At 42.5% G+C, this 18,584-nt stretch overlaps 3 protein-coding genes and 1 long non-coding RNA gene across 4 annotated transcripts; 3 read left to right on the forward strand and 1 right to left on the reverse strand.

Annotated features, from left to right (window-relative positions):
* The first annotated feature begins 776 nt into the window (after positions 1-776).
* Positions 777-2,545, forward strand: LOC128629356 (uncharacterized). Its single transcript, XM_053677130.1, has 4 exons — positions 777-837; positions 1,288-1,444; positions 2,029-2,133; positions 2,210-2,545. The coding sequence occupies exons 2-4, from the start codon at positions 1,307-1,309 to the stop codon at positions 2,375-2,377; spliced, it is 411 nt and encodes a 136-aa protein (XP_053533105.1). The 5' UTR covers positions 777-837; positions 1,288-1,306; the 3' UTR covers positions 2,378-2,545.
* A 2,505-nt stretch (positions 2,546-5,050) lies between these two features.
* si:dkey-251i10.1 (uncharacterized protein LOC100038774 homolog) lies at positions 5,051-8,122 on the forward strand. The gene is made up of 4 exons (XM_017460239.1): positions 5,051-5,336; positions 6,331-6,817; positions 6,944-7,084; positions 7,527-8,122. The coding sequence occupies exons 1-4, from the start codon at positions 5,226-5,228 to the stop codon at positions 7,682-7,684; spliced, it is 897 nt and encodes a 298-aa protein (XP_017315728.1). The 5' UTR covers positions 5,051-5,225; the 3' UTR covers positions 7,685-8,122.
* Positions 8,123-9,811: 1,689 nt separating this feature from the next.
* Positions 9,812-13,608, forward strand: LOC124626455 (uncharacterized). Its single transcript, XR_006981296.2, has 2 exons — positions 9,812-11,612; positions 11,802-13,608. It is a non-coding gene; the product is annotated as an uncharacterized LOC124626455 (long non-coding RNA).
* si:dkey-251i10.2 (Reeler domain-containing protein) lies at positions 13,414-18,340 on the reverse strand. Its single transcript, XM_017460284.3, has 5 exons — positions 17,925-18,340; positions 15,445-15,557; positions 14,559-14,665; positions 14,163-14,227; positions 13,414-13,672 (listed from the first exon to the last, which is right to left on the reverse strand). Exons 1-5 carry the CDS (start codon positions 18,112-18,114, stop codon positions 13,551-13,553), a joined length of 597 nt encoding a protein of 198 aa, XP_017315773.1. The 5' UTR covers positions 18,115-18,340; the 3' UTR covers positions 13,414-13,550.
* Positions 18,341-18,584: the final 244 nt, after the last annotated feature.

Below are 18,584 nucleotides of genomic sequence, written 5' to 3' on the forward strand. Positions count from 1 at the left end.
AGTGATGCGTCCGGTCCGATCCCACAGAAGATCTACTGCAGCACAAACTGCTGGAAAAGTCGATGCTGGTTCTGATAGAAAGGAGTCGGAACACACAGAGCGTCACAGCTTGCTGCGTCTGGAGACGTGTAGCTGCAGAGCGGTCAGAGCGCCCATGCTGACCCCCTGTACTCCACCGAAATCTCCTACAATGGCCATCAGAACTGGACCATGGAGCGATGGAAGAAGGCGTCCTGGTCTGATGAATCAGGTGTTCTTTTACATCACGTGGACGGTCAGATATCACAGCACACCTTCAGAGGTCTTGTGGAGTCCATGCCTCGACGGGTCGGAGCTGTTTGGTGGAACAAGGAGAGGGGAACCTACACAATATTAAGCAGGTGGTCTTAATGTTATGGCTGATTTGATGTATAGTGTAGAGCAGGAAACGCTTCGTTCCTATGTGTAGTGTACTAATCTGGGGATTTATTCAGCTCGTGCTGCAGAGCTGCTCTCTGATTGGACCGCTGCATGTGACATGTTTTATAAGGCGCGGCGATTCAACAGTGTTGCCAGACCGCTATAAATAACATCATTAAATCTTTTGTTCAATATAAACTAAATATTGTATGTATATGATGTATGAAGTTTTACTGCACGGGTATTTGGTGCGTTTACAGATAGTTAGACTACAGAGTAAAATTTAATTTAGATTTATACTCGGGTTTTGGAAGTGTATTCACTGTCAGGGGTTAGTATTCATCTGGCAACCCGGACCCTGCATTCCGAACCCCCCCCCCCGGTGTCGTTCAACAAACCTGAGAGAATAACTTTCTGCGGTGTCTTCACTACTGTTCAGTGAGTTATTTAACGCGTTATATTGACATTTTACATCTAAATGTTGCAAAGATAGAAAATATAACACTAGATTTGGCGGATTATTATGAAAAAGAGACGCCAGTAGAGTGAAACGAATGATTCTTTCATTGTTGTTCATTTACCTGTGTGAATCAGGAATCGAGATGTTTAGTGATTGCTTGTGTTTTAGTTCATATTATAGCACCAATATTTACTCTTTTTTAAAAAACAAAACAAAAAAAAACAACAACTCCATTTGCACTTCAAATAGGAATATTATTAAAAAGTTAAAGGATTTGTTAATGGACTGGTAAGAAAAACAGAACGGCTTAAATGCGAGTCGGTTGAAAGAGTCGACTCCTCTCCTTAGTGAACGACACATCACCTATGTGTGTATGTGTGTGTGTGTGTGTGTGTGTGTGTGTGTGTGTGTGTGTGTGTGTGTGTTAGGCGTCTCAGGAGTCTCAGGATGGTGGGCAAACATGTGAGGAGAATGGATGAAGGTCTGATGATGATGCAGGAGCTGGAGGATCGCCTGAAGGAGCAGATCGACAAACTGGAACACGTCCGCCTGGCTGCAGCAGAGCTGAAAGAAAACCTGTCTGGGGTGAGAGGCTTTAAAAAGAATCCAGTGAGTCAGATCATTTGACTCGAGTCAGATCATTTGACTCAGCTCATCAATAAGAGTCGACTCTTTCGGCTCCTGAGCGACTCACTGCCATTTTGTTGTGACCCCACGTTCACACAAGAAAGTGACGGGTAAGCGTTTGTTTGTTTCGACACAGTTAAGCCACAAATCCAAGCGATTGTCCCGAACGATTCTTCGGACCAATCCTACACGGTGCATATGGTCCGGTGTTTCTTCGCTTCACTTTAGTTCATGTTTACTGTTTTAACTGGAAAAACGGAATACAGATGTTTAAATAAGTGTCGTGTCGTCTTCTCCTGTCGTACACGGCATCTTATTAAATGTATTTAGAAATGCTACGAAGAAAAATAAAGCTTGGAACGAAGTAGCAGAGCTCGTTGGTGCCTCTTGCTTTGCTAATCTCATCTGGCCACGCCCACATAGGACAAACTCCATATATAAAACACGTTAGCTACCTTAGCTACAGTGGAACTGTTTGAAAACTTGTTGCTCATTCGTGTGAATTAAAGAAATTTGTTTTTATATTGTCGTGTTTGGTTTAGAACGGTGGAGATCTGCGTCAGTCCATCGCTGAACACGTGGACTGGCTGAATCAGCTAACGGAGCGCGTGGAAACACTCCAGATGAATACGTCCGTCTTCGTCCAGGTCTGAAAACCTCTTAGATATTTTTACTACGTTAATATAAAGTTTGAGGAGTCACGTTGTGTTGGGCTTTTCGCAGACGAACTCCAGGCCTCGAGTCTTCAGAGGGAAACAGCAGAGCTTCCGAAATCCCACCCACTTCGGGCGTGGCCACCTGGTCGACGACGCCCAGTCGGAATTCGGTTGGTCTCCGATACGTACGAGGCGAAACAGCGACGCCGCGTCCGAGATGTCGTGCGCCTGGTGAGCGTGAAAAACCCGCTGTTCCGTTTCTCATGACGTGTCGTCACTTCTTATATTTATACACCCGCTCTATACGTCTGGGGTTTTTTCTTTAAAGTGAACAAATGTACTACTGTGTTGTTGTTTTTGTATATGTTTTGTAATACGCAAATAAAGAAACACTTTCCTGTCATTCATAATTCTACTTCGAGTCATTTCAAGACAGAATACACGAGCTTCGCGAGTTCATATTAAACTTTAAACTCAGATTTAAATCTCTATTTCATTGCGTCTGAGATATTAGAGGAATTGCGGGGAAATATAAAAATCACTCGTAAAGGAATTAAGGTAATTAATAATAGGGATTAATATTAATGTCAGGGAAAAAAAATCTTAATTATTGTTAGACTTTCACTCAAGTGACATTATTCTGTTTTTTTCCCACCACTTCTATAAAAACAGAAACTCTGAGACTGACAGTGTGCCATGTGCTATGGTTTATGTCCTTCTCCGTAAAGACAAAGTTTCCTTTTACCAATGAAATGCATCGTTCGACTGTCAAGGAAATAATCTACAAATGGTGCAGATTTCAAACGACTGCCAATTAGTCCAGGACCGACCATCCCAGAAAATTCAGCCCAAGAGCAGACCGTCTGATGCAAAAAGAATTCTCCAAGAACGCCAAAATTTTATCACAGGATCTGCTAGTAAGTCTTGCTTCTGTTGGTGTCAAAGTGCTTGTGTTTACAATCAGAAAGAGGTTGCACAGATTTGACCTGCATGGGAGGCGTGGCAGGAAAAAAGCCTTTGCAAGACTACAGGTAGTCAATGAGCATACAGGGAAAGACCAGGCCTTTTGTAATAATGTGCTCTGGACACGGGAATCAGAGATAGAGTTGTTTGGACACAGAAACAGCAGACATGTCCGGCGCAGAAAAAAAGACAGCTTTTCAGGAGAAGCACCTCATACCAACTGTGAAGCACGGTGGTGGAAATGTTATGGTTCGGGGTTGCTTCACTGCCTCAGGGACTGGACAGCTTGCGTTCATTGATTCAGCTACGAATTCTGCATCATATCAAAGAGCGCTTGAAGATAACGTGAGGCCGTCTGTCCGAAAGTTGAAGCTGAACCGAAAGTGGACCTTTCAACAGGATAATGATCCTAAACACACTCGCAAATCCACCAAGGAACGACTCAAAAAGAAGAAATGGCGGGTTATGGAATGGAATGTACTTACTTTTTCCACAGAAGAATATCACATCTATTGATATTTCTGTTGAATAAATGATTGAAAAAGCTATTTCTTCCTAACTTCATTAATAGGCGCTATTTCAAAATGGATCAAATATTTGCTCGTCCAAATATGTCAAAAAAGCCAACAACTCCCATCTTCACATGACTGTATATTGGTATGCTGTAAGTGTGTGTGTGTTTAAAGGATTTACATTTATGGCATTTTGGCAGACGCCCGGACAGAGTGACACGCCAAAGTCAAAGGAACTATCTTGATTTAATGTTCTCACAGAGCAAACCGGCTCGTTCATGATTACACACTGCTGTGTGTACAAAACACACCCGTGACCTGCCGCTCCAATCTGACCTTCTAGGAGGTAAGGAAGTCTAGGGATTTTTAAGACCGTGATTTTACCTGTGTTTTGTGTTAGAGGGAGCTGAAGCTCAGGTCTGACATCTGCAGTGACCTCAGCAGGCCTTGAGCCTGAGTGCTTTTGTGAAGGACACGGGACGACGAGGCCTTGTGCTCAACTCTATTCTTGGCTCGCTTTAGGCTTTAACGTCAGCTGAGAATGTCCATACTGTTCGCGGGCCTTGTTCCGAGCTATATATATATAAACTTGGCAGGACACAAAGTGGACACGCAGGTCATGTGACGGAGACGAGGTCCTACAATCCTCACAGTGTCACTGGGATAAAGTTTATTTGGACATCTCACAGGTTCAATGAGGAACTACAGATCCTCGAGTTTGGAGTTACATGTTGACATAAAAGAGGGATGTTAATATTTTCCTTTTGTAAGACGACATTGTAAAATGTCCAGTTCATAGTTCATGATACTCCAAATCCGATTTGAAATCTATGAATAGTTTTAGCATTATGCAATTTTATTCAGTATGTTTTTTGTAATCAAGGTAATAATTTAGTAATAAAGTAATAATAAAGTAAATTCTATACACATAGCCTGTATGAAATGATGTATATGAGACATATAATTCTAAAAGTAGTGTGCACATATACTATATTTTGTGCTGTATACAAGGTCATCCTGTATAATCCTGGGAATTGTTTGGTTTTTAATTTAAAAATAGATTTTTTAAAAATTTAATAAATAAAAAGACTTAGTTATACTTCCTTACTTAAAAAAAGTATTTACTTCTACATCAATGTACATGTATACGAACACATACGTAAAAAAAAAACAATCTGAACAAAATGTTCGGAACCTTTCAGGCATACTTGCACACTAGATAGTACGCAGGAATAGATCGCGGCTGCGCGTAACCATGGCGACAGCTCCTGCTCGCGTACTACACTGCGCAGTGCACTAGTATGCATATTCTGTGTGTTAATCATTTTTTCTCCTCCTATTGTCATTGGCGGAAGAGGGAGGGTCGAGCGACGACGTCATCGCCACGGGAACCAATGACAATAGGGCATACGACGCTCGCGCATTTTTATCTCGCGAGACGGGTGCTCGCGAAGGAAAAAAAATCCTTAAGCCTGTATAAAAATCGGCCATTTCGACCGAGCAGGCGAGCGAGCGAGTCAGAAGCCGGGAGGGATTAGAAAGAAGGCAGACTAGGCCGGATAAGTTTAAGAGAAATATCTATAACAAAGAAACAAACAAACATCCAAGATGAATGAGACTGCACTTTCATTTGCCAAGGATTTCCTGGCCGGAGGAATCGCCGCTGCTATCTCCAAGACAGCTGTCGCTCCCATTGAGAGAGTCAAGCTTCTCCTTCAGGTATGTCCGGCATCTTGTCGGCCCGGTAACCGAATCCCCCACCAGCATCTCCGCCTCAGCTGCCTCTTCCGCGGCCGCCGGGTCCGGCTTCATACCTCACACCGAATATATTACTCGTATTAAATTTATTAAAAAAAAAAAAAAGAAAGAATAAAGGTTACGATTATTATTTTTCGGTTAGTTAGCTAGCTAACCTTTACGTCAGTGTCCTCCAAGCTTAGCATTGTTAGCATAGCTTAGCTTAACGTAGCTTAGCATATCCGCGTAGCTTCTCATTCAAGAGGGCATGACATTGTGGCGCTAGCTTAAAAAAGACCACCTAGCATCACTTTGTCGCATTTTTTTTAAAAATCTATAATGTTATAAGGTTTTAAACTATCGCGTGTTTGTATCGCTGGACCGCGTGTGTAGGGATTTCTTTTTGTAATTTTATAGTTTCTTTAGGGGGGAAAAAAAATCCGACCCATCATGCACGCGGCCATTGAACAGGAAGCGGCGGCGTTATGTAATTGTTCCCTTTTCAGTAACGCTGACTTGTGCGGCTCGTCTTATAGCTTCCGTTTTACATTTAAATCAACCAGCGAACAAATAAATAACTGTAGATATGAAAGTAAACTAGTAGGTGGAATTTTAGACGGATTTTTAGTGACAAGGTCGTGGGAAGGGGATTTTTTTTCTTCTTCTTTTCTTTGCCCCGAGCTCTTGTTCCCTCTCCAGCTGCACTACATAGTGTTTAGGGTAGTTTTCTAGCGTGTGTTGGAGCACAGTGTTTTTAATAAGAATTTTTTAAAAAAGTACAAGGTCATATTGGTGACCCTTAATGTCTTTTATTTATATGAAATGAGTGGTGTTTTCCCTTTTCGGACACGCCTCGTTCAGCTGGGGTTAGCAGGTAAATCAGGTGTGTCGAGGTATGGAGACACTAAGACTGGGTCGATGAGAGAAGGTCGTCTGGACAGGAAGTGAGACGTAAGGTTTCTCTGTCTGTCCGCAGGTCCAGCATGCCAGCCAGCAGATCACGGTCGACAAGCAGTACAAGGGCATTATGGATTGCGTGGTGCGCATCCCTAAGGAGCAGGGCTTCCTGTCGTTCTGGAGGGGCAACCTGGCCAACGTGATCCGGTACTTCCCTACCCAGGCTCTCAACTTCGCCTTCAAGGACAAGTACAAGAAGATCTTCCTTGACGGTGTCGACAAGCGCAAGCAGTTCTGGCGCTACTTCGCCGGTAACCTGGCGTCCGGTGGTGCTGCCGGTGCCACCTCGCTCTGCTTCGTCTACCCTCTCGACTTCGCCCGAACCCGTCTGGCCGCCGACGTGGGCAAAGCTGGCGCCGGGAGAGAGTTCAGCGGCCTGGGCAACTGCCTGGTCAAGGTCTTCAAGTCCGACGGCCTCAAGGGGCTCTACCAGGGCTTCAACGTGTCCGTGCAGGGAATCATCATCTACAGGGCGGCGTACTTCGGCATCTACGACACCGCCAAAGGTGAGTCACTGAACCGCCCGGGGCTGGGTTTCTGTCCTGCTTTGCACCTCGTTAATGCGTTGGGAGCTTTAAAAAAAAATAAAAAATCCGTCTCACATAAGTTTGTTCATTTCTTTTGACACACAGGTATGATGCCCGACCCCAAGAACACCCACATCGTCGTGAGCTGGATGATCGCTCAGACTGTAACAGCCGTCGCCGGTCTCACGTCCTACCCGTTCGACACGGTCAGACGTCGCATGATGATGCAGTCTGGCCGCAAAGGAGGTAAACAAAATACTTTAATATTAACCATTAATTAAAATGAATTAGAATTTAATTATAATTGATGTATCTAAAAATAAAAACTTAAACATTCCTAAATGGTTCTTCTTTGGGTTTTTTTTTTTTTAAGAGGGATGTCCTGCTTAGTGCTTACACTTGGTTCTTTTTTTTATATTGTTATTTTTATAATTTTAGTTCCAAAGAACGGGACAAAAATAATTGCAGTCTTTATCGACCTCTATGAATTATATACGGCCTGTTTCATTGGTTTCCATGCTCAGCCAATCGTAACCGTGGTTGGTCTCCAGGCCTTCCTCTGATTGGTTCGCCGTCAGTCAAAACGACTATCGGCAAAAACATAACTTTTTCTGGAATAATGTTCAAAGCATTTACTTAAAAGTTCATCATGTACATAAATTTTTTTTTCTTTTCGTCGTGTTCTCAGCCGACATCATGTACACCGGCACCATCGACTGCTGGAAGAAGATCGCACGCGATGAAGGCTCAAAGGCCTTTTTCAAGGGTGCATGGTCCAACGTGCTCCGTGGCATGGGAGGCGCCTTCGTGCTGGTCCTGTACGACGAGCTCAAGAAGGTCATCTAGACGTCCCCTTCTCGTCCATCAACGTTTTTTTTAAATAATGTAAAGTTCACAGAGGGGGAAAAACAAGGAGGGAAAAGTAGAAAACGTTTAAAACATGTAACGTAACAAAACAAACCTGTTGTTCTGGCTGGACTCTTCTGCCTCATCATTGAGGCTCGAGTAGTACTGCTGCTGGTTCTGGTTCTGATTAATACAGAGATGGTGTTTATTTAAAACGGTGTGTGTGTGTGTGTGTGTGAGAGAGAGTGAGAGAATGTGAGAGAGAGGAGAACGAGCGCCATTCTTAGTCTGTTTATCATAATTTTTTCTCCCGGTCCCAACTGCCCATCTTCAATACTCATTCCTACACGTGAGAAAGTCCTGAGCGTGTTCTCCCTGTTCACTCCGCCAGTTTTTAATTCATGACTTGAATAAATTCAACCTACTGAAAAAAACAAACCCTGAACGCCTTTATTTATTTATTTATTTATTTATTTATTTATTTATTTGCATTCAGTTACATAAAGGTATAACACGCGCACAATTATCTTACTGTTATAGGAAAAGAGTCATCGACCGGTCTGGTGTGATGAAACTGAATCACTTTTTTACTACTCTGAGGTTAATTATTACCTGCAGTTTATTGGCTTTTTTTTTTTTTGGGGGGGGGGGGGGGGGGATAAGCTGTATACTTTTATAGCGTAATGTAACGGTTGATCGGACCCTTGAGGTGTGTCTTCCTGGTATCAGAGAGCCTGTAAATCTCCTTGGAATCCAGATCTACTATGAGCCCGGCCCACGTGATGTCAGTGTTTTAGCACGAGGTGAGTAATAGTGGAATCGTGCAGATTCTTATTGAGTGAAACCATTCATGTAAATTACGCTCACGCTGTTCCCTGGACTCACTCCAAGGGTTTCTGGTTGCACAGAGAGGATTTACTCTCAGCTCACCACTGCTATATTTGTCCCTCATTATCTCCTGCTCAGGCCTGATGACGCTCAAGAGCGCTCACACTGTCTGGAATCCTCGCTTTAATTCCTGTGTGCATGCGTTTCCGGTGTTAATGTCTGGAGAAGATCCATAGCTCCAGACTTCAGTCAGCTTCCTCCTACTGCTACTACTATTATTAATACTACTCCTCCTCGCACTATTAATACTCCTCCTAATACTATTGCTACTAACACTACTATTACTACTACTACTACTACTACTTACTCCTATTAATACTATTGCTACTAACACTACTATTACTACTACTACTACTACTACTTACTCCTATTAATACTCCTCCTATTACTACTACTAACACTACTCCTAATACTCCTACTACTATTGCTACTACTAACACTACTCCTAATACTCCTATTACTACCATTACGACTACTAACACTACTCCTAATACTCCTCCTACTACTAACACTACTCCTAATACTCCTCCTACTACTACTAACACTACTACTAATACTACTCCTAATACTCCTCCTACTACTAACACTACTACTAACACTACTCCTAATACTCCTCCTACTACTAACACTACTCCTAATACTCCTCCTACTACTAACACTACTCCTAATACTCCTCCTACTACTAACACTACTACTAACACTACTCCTAATACTCCTCCTACTACTAACACTACTCCTAATACTCCTCCTACTACTAACACTACTACTAACACTACTCCTAATACTCCTCCTACTCCTAATACTACCATTACTACTACTAATACTCCTCCTACTCCTATTACTACTAACACTACTCCTGATACTCCTCCTACTACTACTCATTATTATTTATTACTATTACTAACACTACTCCTATTAATACTCCTCCTCCTACTAATACTTCTAATACTCCTCCTACTACTAACACTACTACTAACACTACTCCTAATACTCCTCCTACTACTACTAACACTACTACTAATACTACTCCTAATACTCCTCCTACTACTAACACTACTACTAACACTACTCCTAATACTCCTCCTACTACTAACACTACTCCTAATACTCCTCCTACTACTAACACTACTCCTAATACTCCTCCTACTACTAACACTACTCCTAATACTCCTCCTACTACTAACACTACTACTAACACTACTCCTAATACTCCTCCTACTACTAACACTACTCCTAATACTCCTCCTACTACTAACACTACTACTAACACTACTCCTAATACTACCATTACTACTACTAATACTCCTCCTACTCCTATTACTACTAACACTACTCCTAATACTCCTCCTACTACTACTCATTATTATTTATTACTATTACTAACACTACTCCTATTAATACTCCTCCTCCTACTAATACTTCTAATACTCCTCCTACTACTAACACTACTCCTAATACTCCCATTAATACTCCTCCTACTACTAATACTTCTCCTAATACTCCTACTACTAACACTACTCCTAATACTCCTCCTACTACTAACACTACTACTAACACTACTCCTAATACTCCTCCTACTACTAACACTACTCCTAATACTCCTCCTACTACTACTAACACTACTACTAATACTACTCCTAATACTCCTCCTACTACTAACACTACTACTAACACTACTCCTAATACTCCTCCTACTACTAACACTACTACTAACACTACTCCTAATACTCCTCCTACTACTAACACTACTACTAACACTACTCCTAATACTCCTCCTACTACTAACACTACTCCTAATACTCCTCCTACTCCTAATACTACCATTACTACTACTAATACTCCTCCTACTCCTATTACTACTAACACTACTCCTAATACTCCTCCTACTACTACTCATTATTTATTACTACTACTATTACTAACACTACTCCTATTAATACTCCTCCTCCTACTAATACTTCTAATACTCCTCCTACTACTAACACTACTCCTAATACTCCTACTAATACTTCTCCTAATACTCCTCCTACTACTACTCATTATTATTTTTATTACTACTACTATTACTAACACTACTCCTATTAATGCTCCTCCTACTACTATTCATTGATACTCCTCCTACTACTCCTATTAATACTCCTCCTACTACTAACACTACTCCTAATACTCCTCCTACTACTTCTTCTCCTAATACTCCTCCTACTACTAACACTACTCCTAATACTCCTCCTACTACTTCTTCTCCTAATACTCCTCCTACTCCACCTCCTACTACTAACACTACTCCTAATACTCCTCCTTCTGCTACTACTCCTATTATTACTACTACTATTACTACTTCTGCTACTACTTCTATTATTATTATTATTATTATTATTATTATTATTATTAATACTACTATTACTACAGGTGCATGTCAAAAAATTATATTGTTAAAGTTCATTTTGTTCTGAAATGTAATTGAAAAAGTGGAACTTTCGTATTTTCTATATTCATTTGGAAATCAAGGTTCCAGAGTCTGGAGGACGAGCGGAGAGGAACAGAATCCAAGTTGCTTGAAGTCCAGTGTGAAGTTTCCACAGTCCGTGATGATTTGGGGTGTCGTGTCATCTGCTGGTGTCGGTCCAGTGTGTTTTCTCAAGTCGAGAGTCGATGCAGCGTCTACCAGGAGATCTGAGATACTTCATGCTTCCATCCGCTGACGAGCTTCGTGGAGATGCCGATTTCCTTTTCCAGCAGGACTCGGCACCTGCCCACAGTGCCGAAACTTCTAGTAACCGGTTTACTGATCGTGGTGTTACTGTGGTTGACTGTCCAGCTGACTCGCCTGACCCGAACCCCAGAAAATCTACGAGAGACACCAGACCCGACGATACAGACGAGCTGAAGACCGCTCTCAAAGCGACCTGGACTTCAGAACACCTCAGCAGTGCCTCAGGCCGATCGCCTCCATGCCACGCCGCACCGACGCGGTCATTCCTGCAGGAGGATTAAAACCCCGCCCGAGTATCAGCGCATAAATCACCATCCTGTTCACAAGGTCCACATTTCTGTATTATAAATTCTTTATTCGAATATTTTGAGATACTGGATTTTTTTTTTTTCTTCTCGAGATTCAAACAAAAAAAGCTTAAAATATATGAAAGTTCCACTTTTCCATGATATTAAGATTTTTTTTTTTGTTTTTGAGATGCCCCTGCTCTTCTAATCCTCTTCTAATCTAATCTAGGTGGGAGATGATTCCTACACCGCTTTAAACCCGTCCCTGATTCTGGTAAAATTCTGACTTGCTAAACACACGTCTCCGTCTGTACTTCCTGCTCAGACTTGGTGACTCTGATCCCCGCACCTCCGCTTTCAGGTAAACTCTGAGTCATCCTCCTCTGACTCTAATCCTGTTTTGTTTGTGTGGAGTCGTTTCGGGCCACGCCCGACTTTCCATGCAAATGAGCATGAACGCAGCAGTTGAGCAATTCACATCTTGTACCTTAAAACAAAGGTAAAGAGAGAGAGCGATATTTAAACTCAGATTCTCTCCGTTCTACACAAATTATACCTCCAATATGCAGTTCAAGATCTTAAGGACCGTCTCGAGTGATTCCTCGGGGCGTGGCCCGACGTTTCTTCGGTTCCCCTCTCGCGAATTTAGTTCTGACCTGCTATTAGTTTGATGCACAAGAGTAGAAGAAAAGCTCGTAAACGTGGTCTCATCTCGTCCCGTCATTCTCGTTAAAGGCGTAGGAAGAAGCGGCAGAGACGGTCTATTCTTCTCGTACGTAGCCGGACGTGTAACTCAAACAACCGCCGATTTCTGCGCCATTTAATTTGAACTCATAGCTTTGTTATAGCGCCCCCTTGTGGAGAGTCTTAAATCCGGTTCAAAAGCAAGTTTCTGTCCTCTGCATGGAAAAATATCCATTTGAGCACCCCTCAAAAGTATTTGAAAAGAGAAATTATTTTAACACGATCAAGAAGTCATAGCGCAGTTAAGGCATTAAAGCCGTGTTCCCATTAGTGTAGGATTTATGATCCCCAAATACAGATGGTTAATTGAATTATTATTATATCAAACTGTTTATGTCCATCTTATGACGAGCATAAAAATTTCGACCGCAATCGGTTCAGGACGCGTTACGCATCTAAAAATGTCAGTTCCAAATGAAATGTGATATTGTGGTGTCTAATTATCGTCCTGTGACTGCATCTTGTCACACCCTATGTTTGACTGTATATTGGAGAGAAATTGTGTGTGCGTGTAGAGTCACTAGACCTGTTCTATGCAGCACAGGGACTGACTCTGTTAATATTTACGCAGGCCGTGATGGCGAGACATGCCAGAAATGCCACACTCCTCTCAGCTCAGGAGTGAGTGACACATGATCTCCACCACACACACAAACACCGTGTTCTACATTCACAACTGCAAATGACACACACACGCACGTGTGCTCTCAGTAACTTATTTTGGCGTCTATGTGCTAATTTATTCCTCTGGCTTCCTGACAAGGAGATAATTACAGAAAAAAAAAAAGAAGAAACAGACGCTGTCACATTATCACGCTTTAGAGACTGAATCAAGTTCGGAATGATCTTCCTGTTACTGCCTTAATATCACAATTACGGGGTAAAAATGCTTCTTACAGATTGATCGTAATTGTTTGTGTCTCGTTTTGTTCCACCAGGCACAGATAAGCAGTGAGACAAACCAGCGGGTCGCGTTTAAAGAAAACGTGTTAATTTCATCAAGTTGATGAATTCGAGTTAGAGTGGGGTTAAGATTAGGGTTAGCCTACACCAATGATGATATGCTGTACATAACCCAGTGCACAAGTCACACGGTGAACATTTCCAATCAGATGTTGCCTTTATTAAACATCTTCATTTCACCCTTCATTCATTAATCACTCTGAATATAAACAGACCCTGACACCTTGCTACATTTGCTTTATTCTCAGCTATGTTTGTTGATTAGACTGGACTAAGGGGAAGTCGCTGAGGATGCACAAACTGAGTATTGGACCAGCGTGGACATCAGGAGCGTGAGAAACAGAACAGGTGTGACTGCCATCTTGTGATCAGCTGCTGCATTGCCATTTCCACCTGGGGGAGGTTAAAGGTCACAAGACAGGAGATCAAAAAGAGTTGGTTTGGATGTTAAACCAGCTGTGTCTTTACTCCAGTGTCAGAGTTAAAGCAGTCCGATCTCAGCTCAGGAAGCTGACAGGACGGAACCAAGTGCACCGTTGCGTTCGTCTTGAGCTCCTTAACGCGCAGTGTCAATTTGGGGAAAATCTGAGAACGTCGAATTTTTTGCCCAAAAAAACGGTAAGGGGTTAGCCTGTGTTTTTTCGGGCGGAAAAAATCGACGCTCTCGGAATTTCACCAGATTCGCCTTGTACGTCAAGGAGGTCAAGACGAACGCAGCGGTGCACTTAGTTCCGTCCTGTCACCTTCCTGAGCTGAGATCAGAGCCTCTGGTTCCCAATCAACTACACTCGATAAATGATGCAGGGCTGGGAGGCAGAATGGAAACATTTTACTCCTGGATCTGAATTAAAGTGCACGTGTTATCATCATGACTAAATCTCACCTCTGGTCAGCGTTGCTGATGTGAGGTTTACCCAGAAAGTGGTTTTATTTGAGACTACAGTGGCCCTGGAGGACAAAAAGCACATGCATCAAATCAAATATATACACAAGTATTCTTTAACACAAATCTTATAATTAGTACTATTTATATAAATAAATGTAATATTAATCGTCATTTAACTACAGGAATAAAACTGGGTTAAGTTCGTACTAAACGTATAAAGTGGTACAGCAGGTGCCATTACTTTTGCACTGTTACACACATTCTACTGTATGCACATGAACGCGTATTTCTTTTTAACGGTCATCTTGTATTGTTTATCGTCTGCGGCATCAGTTCGGTGTTTTATTTTAATATTAAATCTGCAACAAAAACAAAACCCCACGAGTGTCTCACGTGATGAAGGCGGTGGTGACGGACGCTGGAGGAATCCAGGTGTAGATGGTACTGCTGCTCTTACTGTTCCTGTTGGAGTGTGTGATGGCACTTTGGGTTCCTGAGCACTACAACACACACACACACAATGAAATAAAGTTTTACACCATTCTATTATCGTTGCTATAGTAACAGCTCGTTCTTAAGAGACCTGAACAGCAAACACTCAACATAAACAGGAAAAAAAAACGTGTTCATTGACATGGTGATGTTTATTTAACATTTACGGAAGGAGTCTCCAGTGTCATCTTCAGGACACGGGCGTTTACGCTTCTTTGGTAACGTGACGAGCTGCATTTTTGTCGTCTTTGTAATAAGCGAGAGTCCGGAGCGACCGGTTATATCTTCTGTGATTGAAGAGATCGCGCTCAGATCTCGGCTCAGGAGCGTGACGAGACGAAACCGAGCGCGCTCCTGCGTTCGTCTCGGGCTCCTTGACGTACGGTGCGAATTTGGTGTAAACCTGAGAAGGTTGAATTTTTCGGCCTAAAAAACGGTAAGGGGGTGTTAGCCTGTGGTTTTTTTGGGCGAAAAAAATCAACCTTCTCAGAATTTAACCAAATTCGCACCGCGCGTTAAGGAGCCCGAGACGAACGCAGGAGCGTGCTCGGTTTCGTCTCGTCGCGCTCCTGAGCCGAGATCTGAGCCTCCGATTTTCACCGTACTACACACAAAAAGTTCTAGTTCTACAGGAGATGGACGAGTCCGAACAGCCTTTATAAAGGGTCTGTGAAAGGTGCAGAATAAACATCTTTCCAAAGCAAGTCCATAAAATAAACATCATTTTACACGCTAATGTTTTTCTGCTCTAAATGTGGTGTGTGTGTGTGTGTGTGTGTGTAAATACCGATAAGTATTGGGTATTGAGTGGTGGAGGTCCCCAGGTCCCCACAGCGTCAGTGCTGGCGCCGGATCGAGCCTTCAGGAGCAAGCCGGCGTACACCGGGCCCTCAATCGTCACTGACACACACACACACACACACACACGGTATTAACACCACACAAACACTTACTCCAAAATATCCACACTGCACTCTTAATAGTCTCAATTTTAGCATCTCCTCAAAAGAAACGGTCCGAGTCAGTAACACAAAACAGCTATAATCTGTTCAGTTTTTCCTCCGGGGAAATCGTGTAAAAAGAAAGAAAAAAGTGCAGGACTTGCATGAATCCCTTAATCCCGAATTACGACGAGCACCTAAACATCGTTCACGAGTTACGACATTACCCTGTGCTCTTTCCCCCTCATTTAAAAAAAAATAAAACAAACAAAATGAATAAAACTAGTACAGGATTATTATATCTTGCACAGCAGAGTCACATGACCTTTTTAGCCCTGAGGAAAAAAGAAAAACACCTGAAGAAAGTCAATAGAAGTTTTATTATTAATACATTTTTGTTCTGTATTTAAACTTATGAGGGACTTTACTAAGATCACCTAGAGGATGTGTGTGTTGGGTTTAACTGAGTGTAATGGCAGCGCATGGCCAGCAGGGGGAGCAGGTGATTTACTCCGAGCAAAAAAATAATCATAATTTTCACTTCACTGTAATGTCTAAAATAATAATCACTTAATTAATCATCGAGCACTAATCATTAATTTTCAGCTATTTAGGAACAAAGTCATTTTAATGAAACTATTTAATAAATGCATTTAAAAAATAAATTAAAAAAACCCCCCGATGTTTACGTTTACACTTTCGGAGTGACGTTGGCTGTTAGAAAGATTTCATTACATTATAAACCGAACAAATAATTGAGTTATTTATTATTTGAAAAATCAGCCACAAAAAAAAAGCAGGTATTTGATCAAATGAAGCTGTATTTAAATCTAGATCCTTCCTTTAAAATCACATTTGTGATTTAATCACATTGTGTGCCGCACATGATCAACACAAAGAAACTCAAATTAAAATCATACAAAAGCGCTGAAATTTCATTTGAATACTCTTAAATAACTGAGAATTAGAAATATAATTCATCATTTACCGTTAGCAGTGTACAAACTGTACGGAAAACATGCAAATGAGCTTTAAACGATGAGGAACGTACATCTTCTGTGTGTTATGGTGAGTAACTTATAAATATAGTTCTGATAAATGAATAAAAAAAAAAAAATCAACCCCCAAATACTTTGCGTTAACACATTACATCCATTTCTGTACATTTATAAATAAATAAATATCTATTCATATTCTGCGGAGACGGAAACAGTCGAACGCGCTCGTCTGAGTAACTCGAGAGATATTTAAAGCACAAGACATCCAGAAAAAAAACAAAAAAAACAAAAAAAAAACAAAACCCGAGCTCCTGCCGTCTCCGAGCTCACCGGAGGTGTTCCTAATCCGTTTCCTTACCCTCTCTAATGTCATCATGAATCACTTATGAAGCATTATAAGCTCTTCCTCGTCCTCATGGGTGCTAACGCCAACGCTAACTGCCTGTACAGGCTGCATCGTATTACACGGTTAACATCACACCTCCATTTTAAACATCTGCACCCTTTAAACGACGCCGTCCATTTCCAGATCCTCTTCCTCACCTCCATCAGCGACTCATCGCTCCACTGCTTTATCCCTCCATCGATCGTGGCAGACCTCTGACCACCTCTTCCTCCTCCTCCTCCCTGCAGACCTCATCACTTCTCCTTCATCTGTTCTTCTTCACCTCTCTCGTAAACAACCCCCGTTTAGTCGAGTCTACCGGTTCCTCCATCCTTCCATCCATCGAGTATCCACCATCGTGTTCACCAACTCCAGCAATACCTACTGCTCATTTTCCATCGCTCTCAAACTGTTCACTATCCCTCCAAACATCAATCATCTGACAGCTGATTCACTATTCATCCAGATCTACCTGCTCATCAACTCTCCATCCATCCATCCATCTCTACCTACTCACAATCACTCCATTTTCTCTATTGGCTGGTCTGATCGCTTCCTTCTTCTTCATCTAACCTCCTCTTGCCCTGGTCACGATACATCTCTCCATCCCTCCATCCTTCTCCCCTGGTCAGCTCGTTAGCTATCCCTCCAGCCAACCTTCTCCCATCATCTCATAATCCCTCCGTTCATCCAACCGTTCTCGACCGGCTCCTTCCGTTCTCAGGAGTGCCCTCAATCCTTCCCTCCATCCATCCATCCATCCATCCTCTAGAAATAAAGGTTTCTTTCTAAAAAGTGTTCCATTTGGAACAATTTACGAGGGAAACCTTTACGAGTTCCTCTTACTGACAATCAGAAAATGTAAACTGTCCCGTTTCCCAGTCTGCTCTCACTACACTGAAGGTGTAAACTCGTTAAATCCCATCGCAGCATTAGAGGTTACCTGTGATGGCCTGATTGGTGCTGAAGGTGGTGTTGCTGACGGCGATGGTGTAAGGAGACGGACCCGACTGCGCCGGGGCGCCGTGTTGAGGGGTCATGTCCACGCACCTGCCGACCGGAGCTCCGGACGGATATCCCGTTACAGAGGTCCAAACCTGGAGCCAAAAAGCGACAAAGAGCACGACCTGCATGTCAACACCGACCTGAAAAGCACAGAGGAGAGGATGTGTGTCCAAGACCGGAGGGGGAGAGAGGCGGATTTGAGAAGGAACTTTGTGCTGAGTCACAGTGACATGAAAAAAAAAAACAAAATCCTCCCCTCATTCCTTTCATCATGCTTCGGCTTCATGAAGTATTCATCCCCTCTGGTTCAGGTGAGGCGTCAGTTCCCAGAAATGCCCTCGCCCGCACCACCACACCCACACCCACAGGCACACACACAGGCACACACACACACCCACACACATGCACCCACGCGCACACACACACACACGCACACACACACACACACACGCACACACACTATTGTATACTGATTACAGACATACAAGGAACTTCTGCAAGCTGGTGAAGATCAAGGAAATGATCTCCACCAACAGCATACATGATCTCTCGCTTGACTCTCACACAACAATGCTGCTTCAGTTGCTCATATTTACTT

Source organism: Ictalurus punctatus, chromosome 28 (genome assembly GCF_001660625.3).
Source record: "Ictalurus punctatus breed USDA103 chromosome 28, Coco_2.0, whole genome shotgun sequence".
Lineage (NCBI taxonomy): Eukaryota > Metazoa > Chordata > Actinopteri > Siluriformes > Ictaluridae > Ictalurus > Ictalurus punctatus.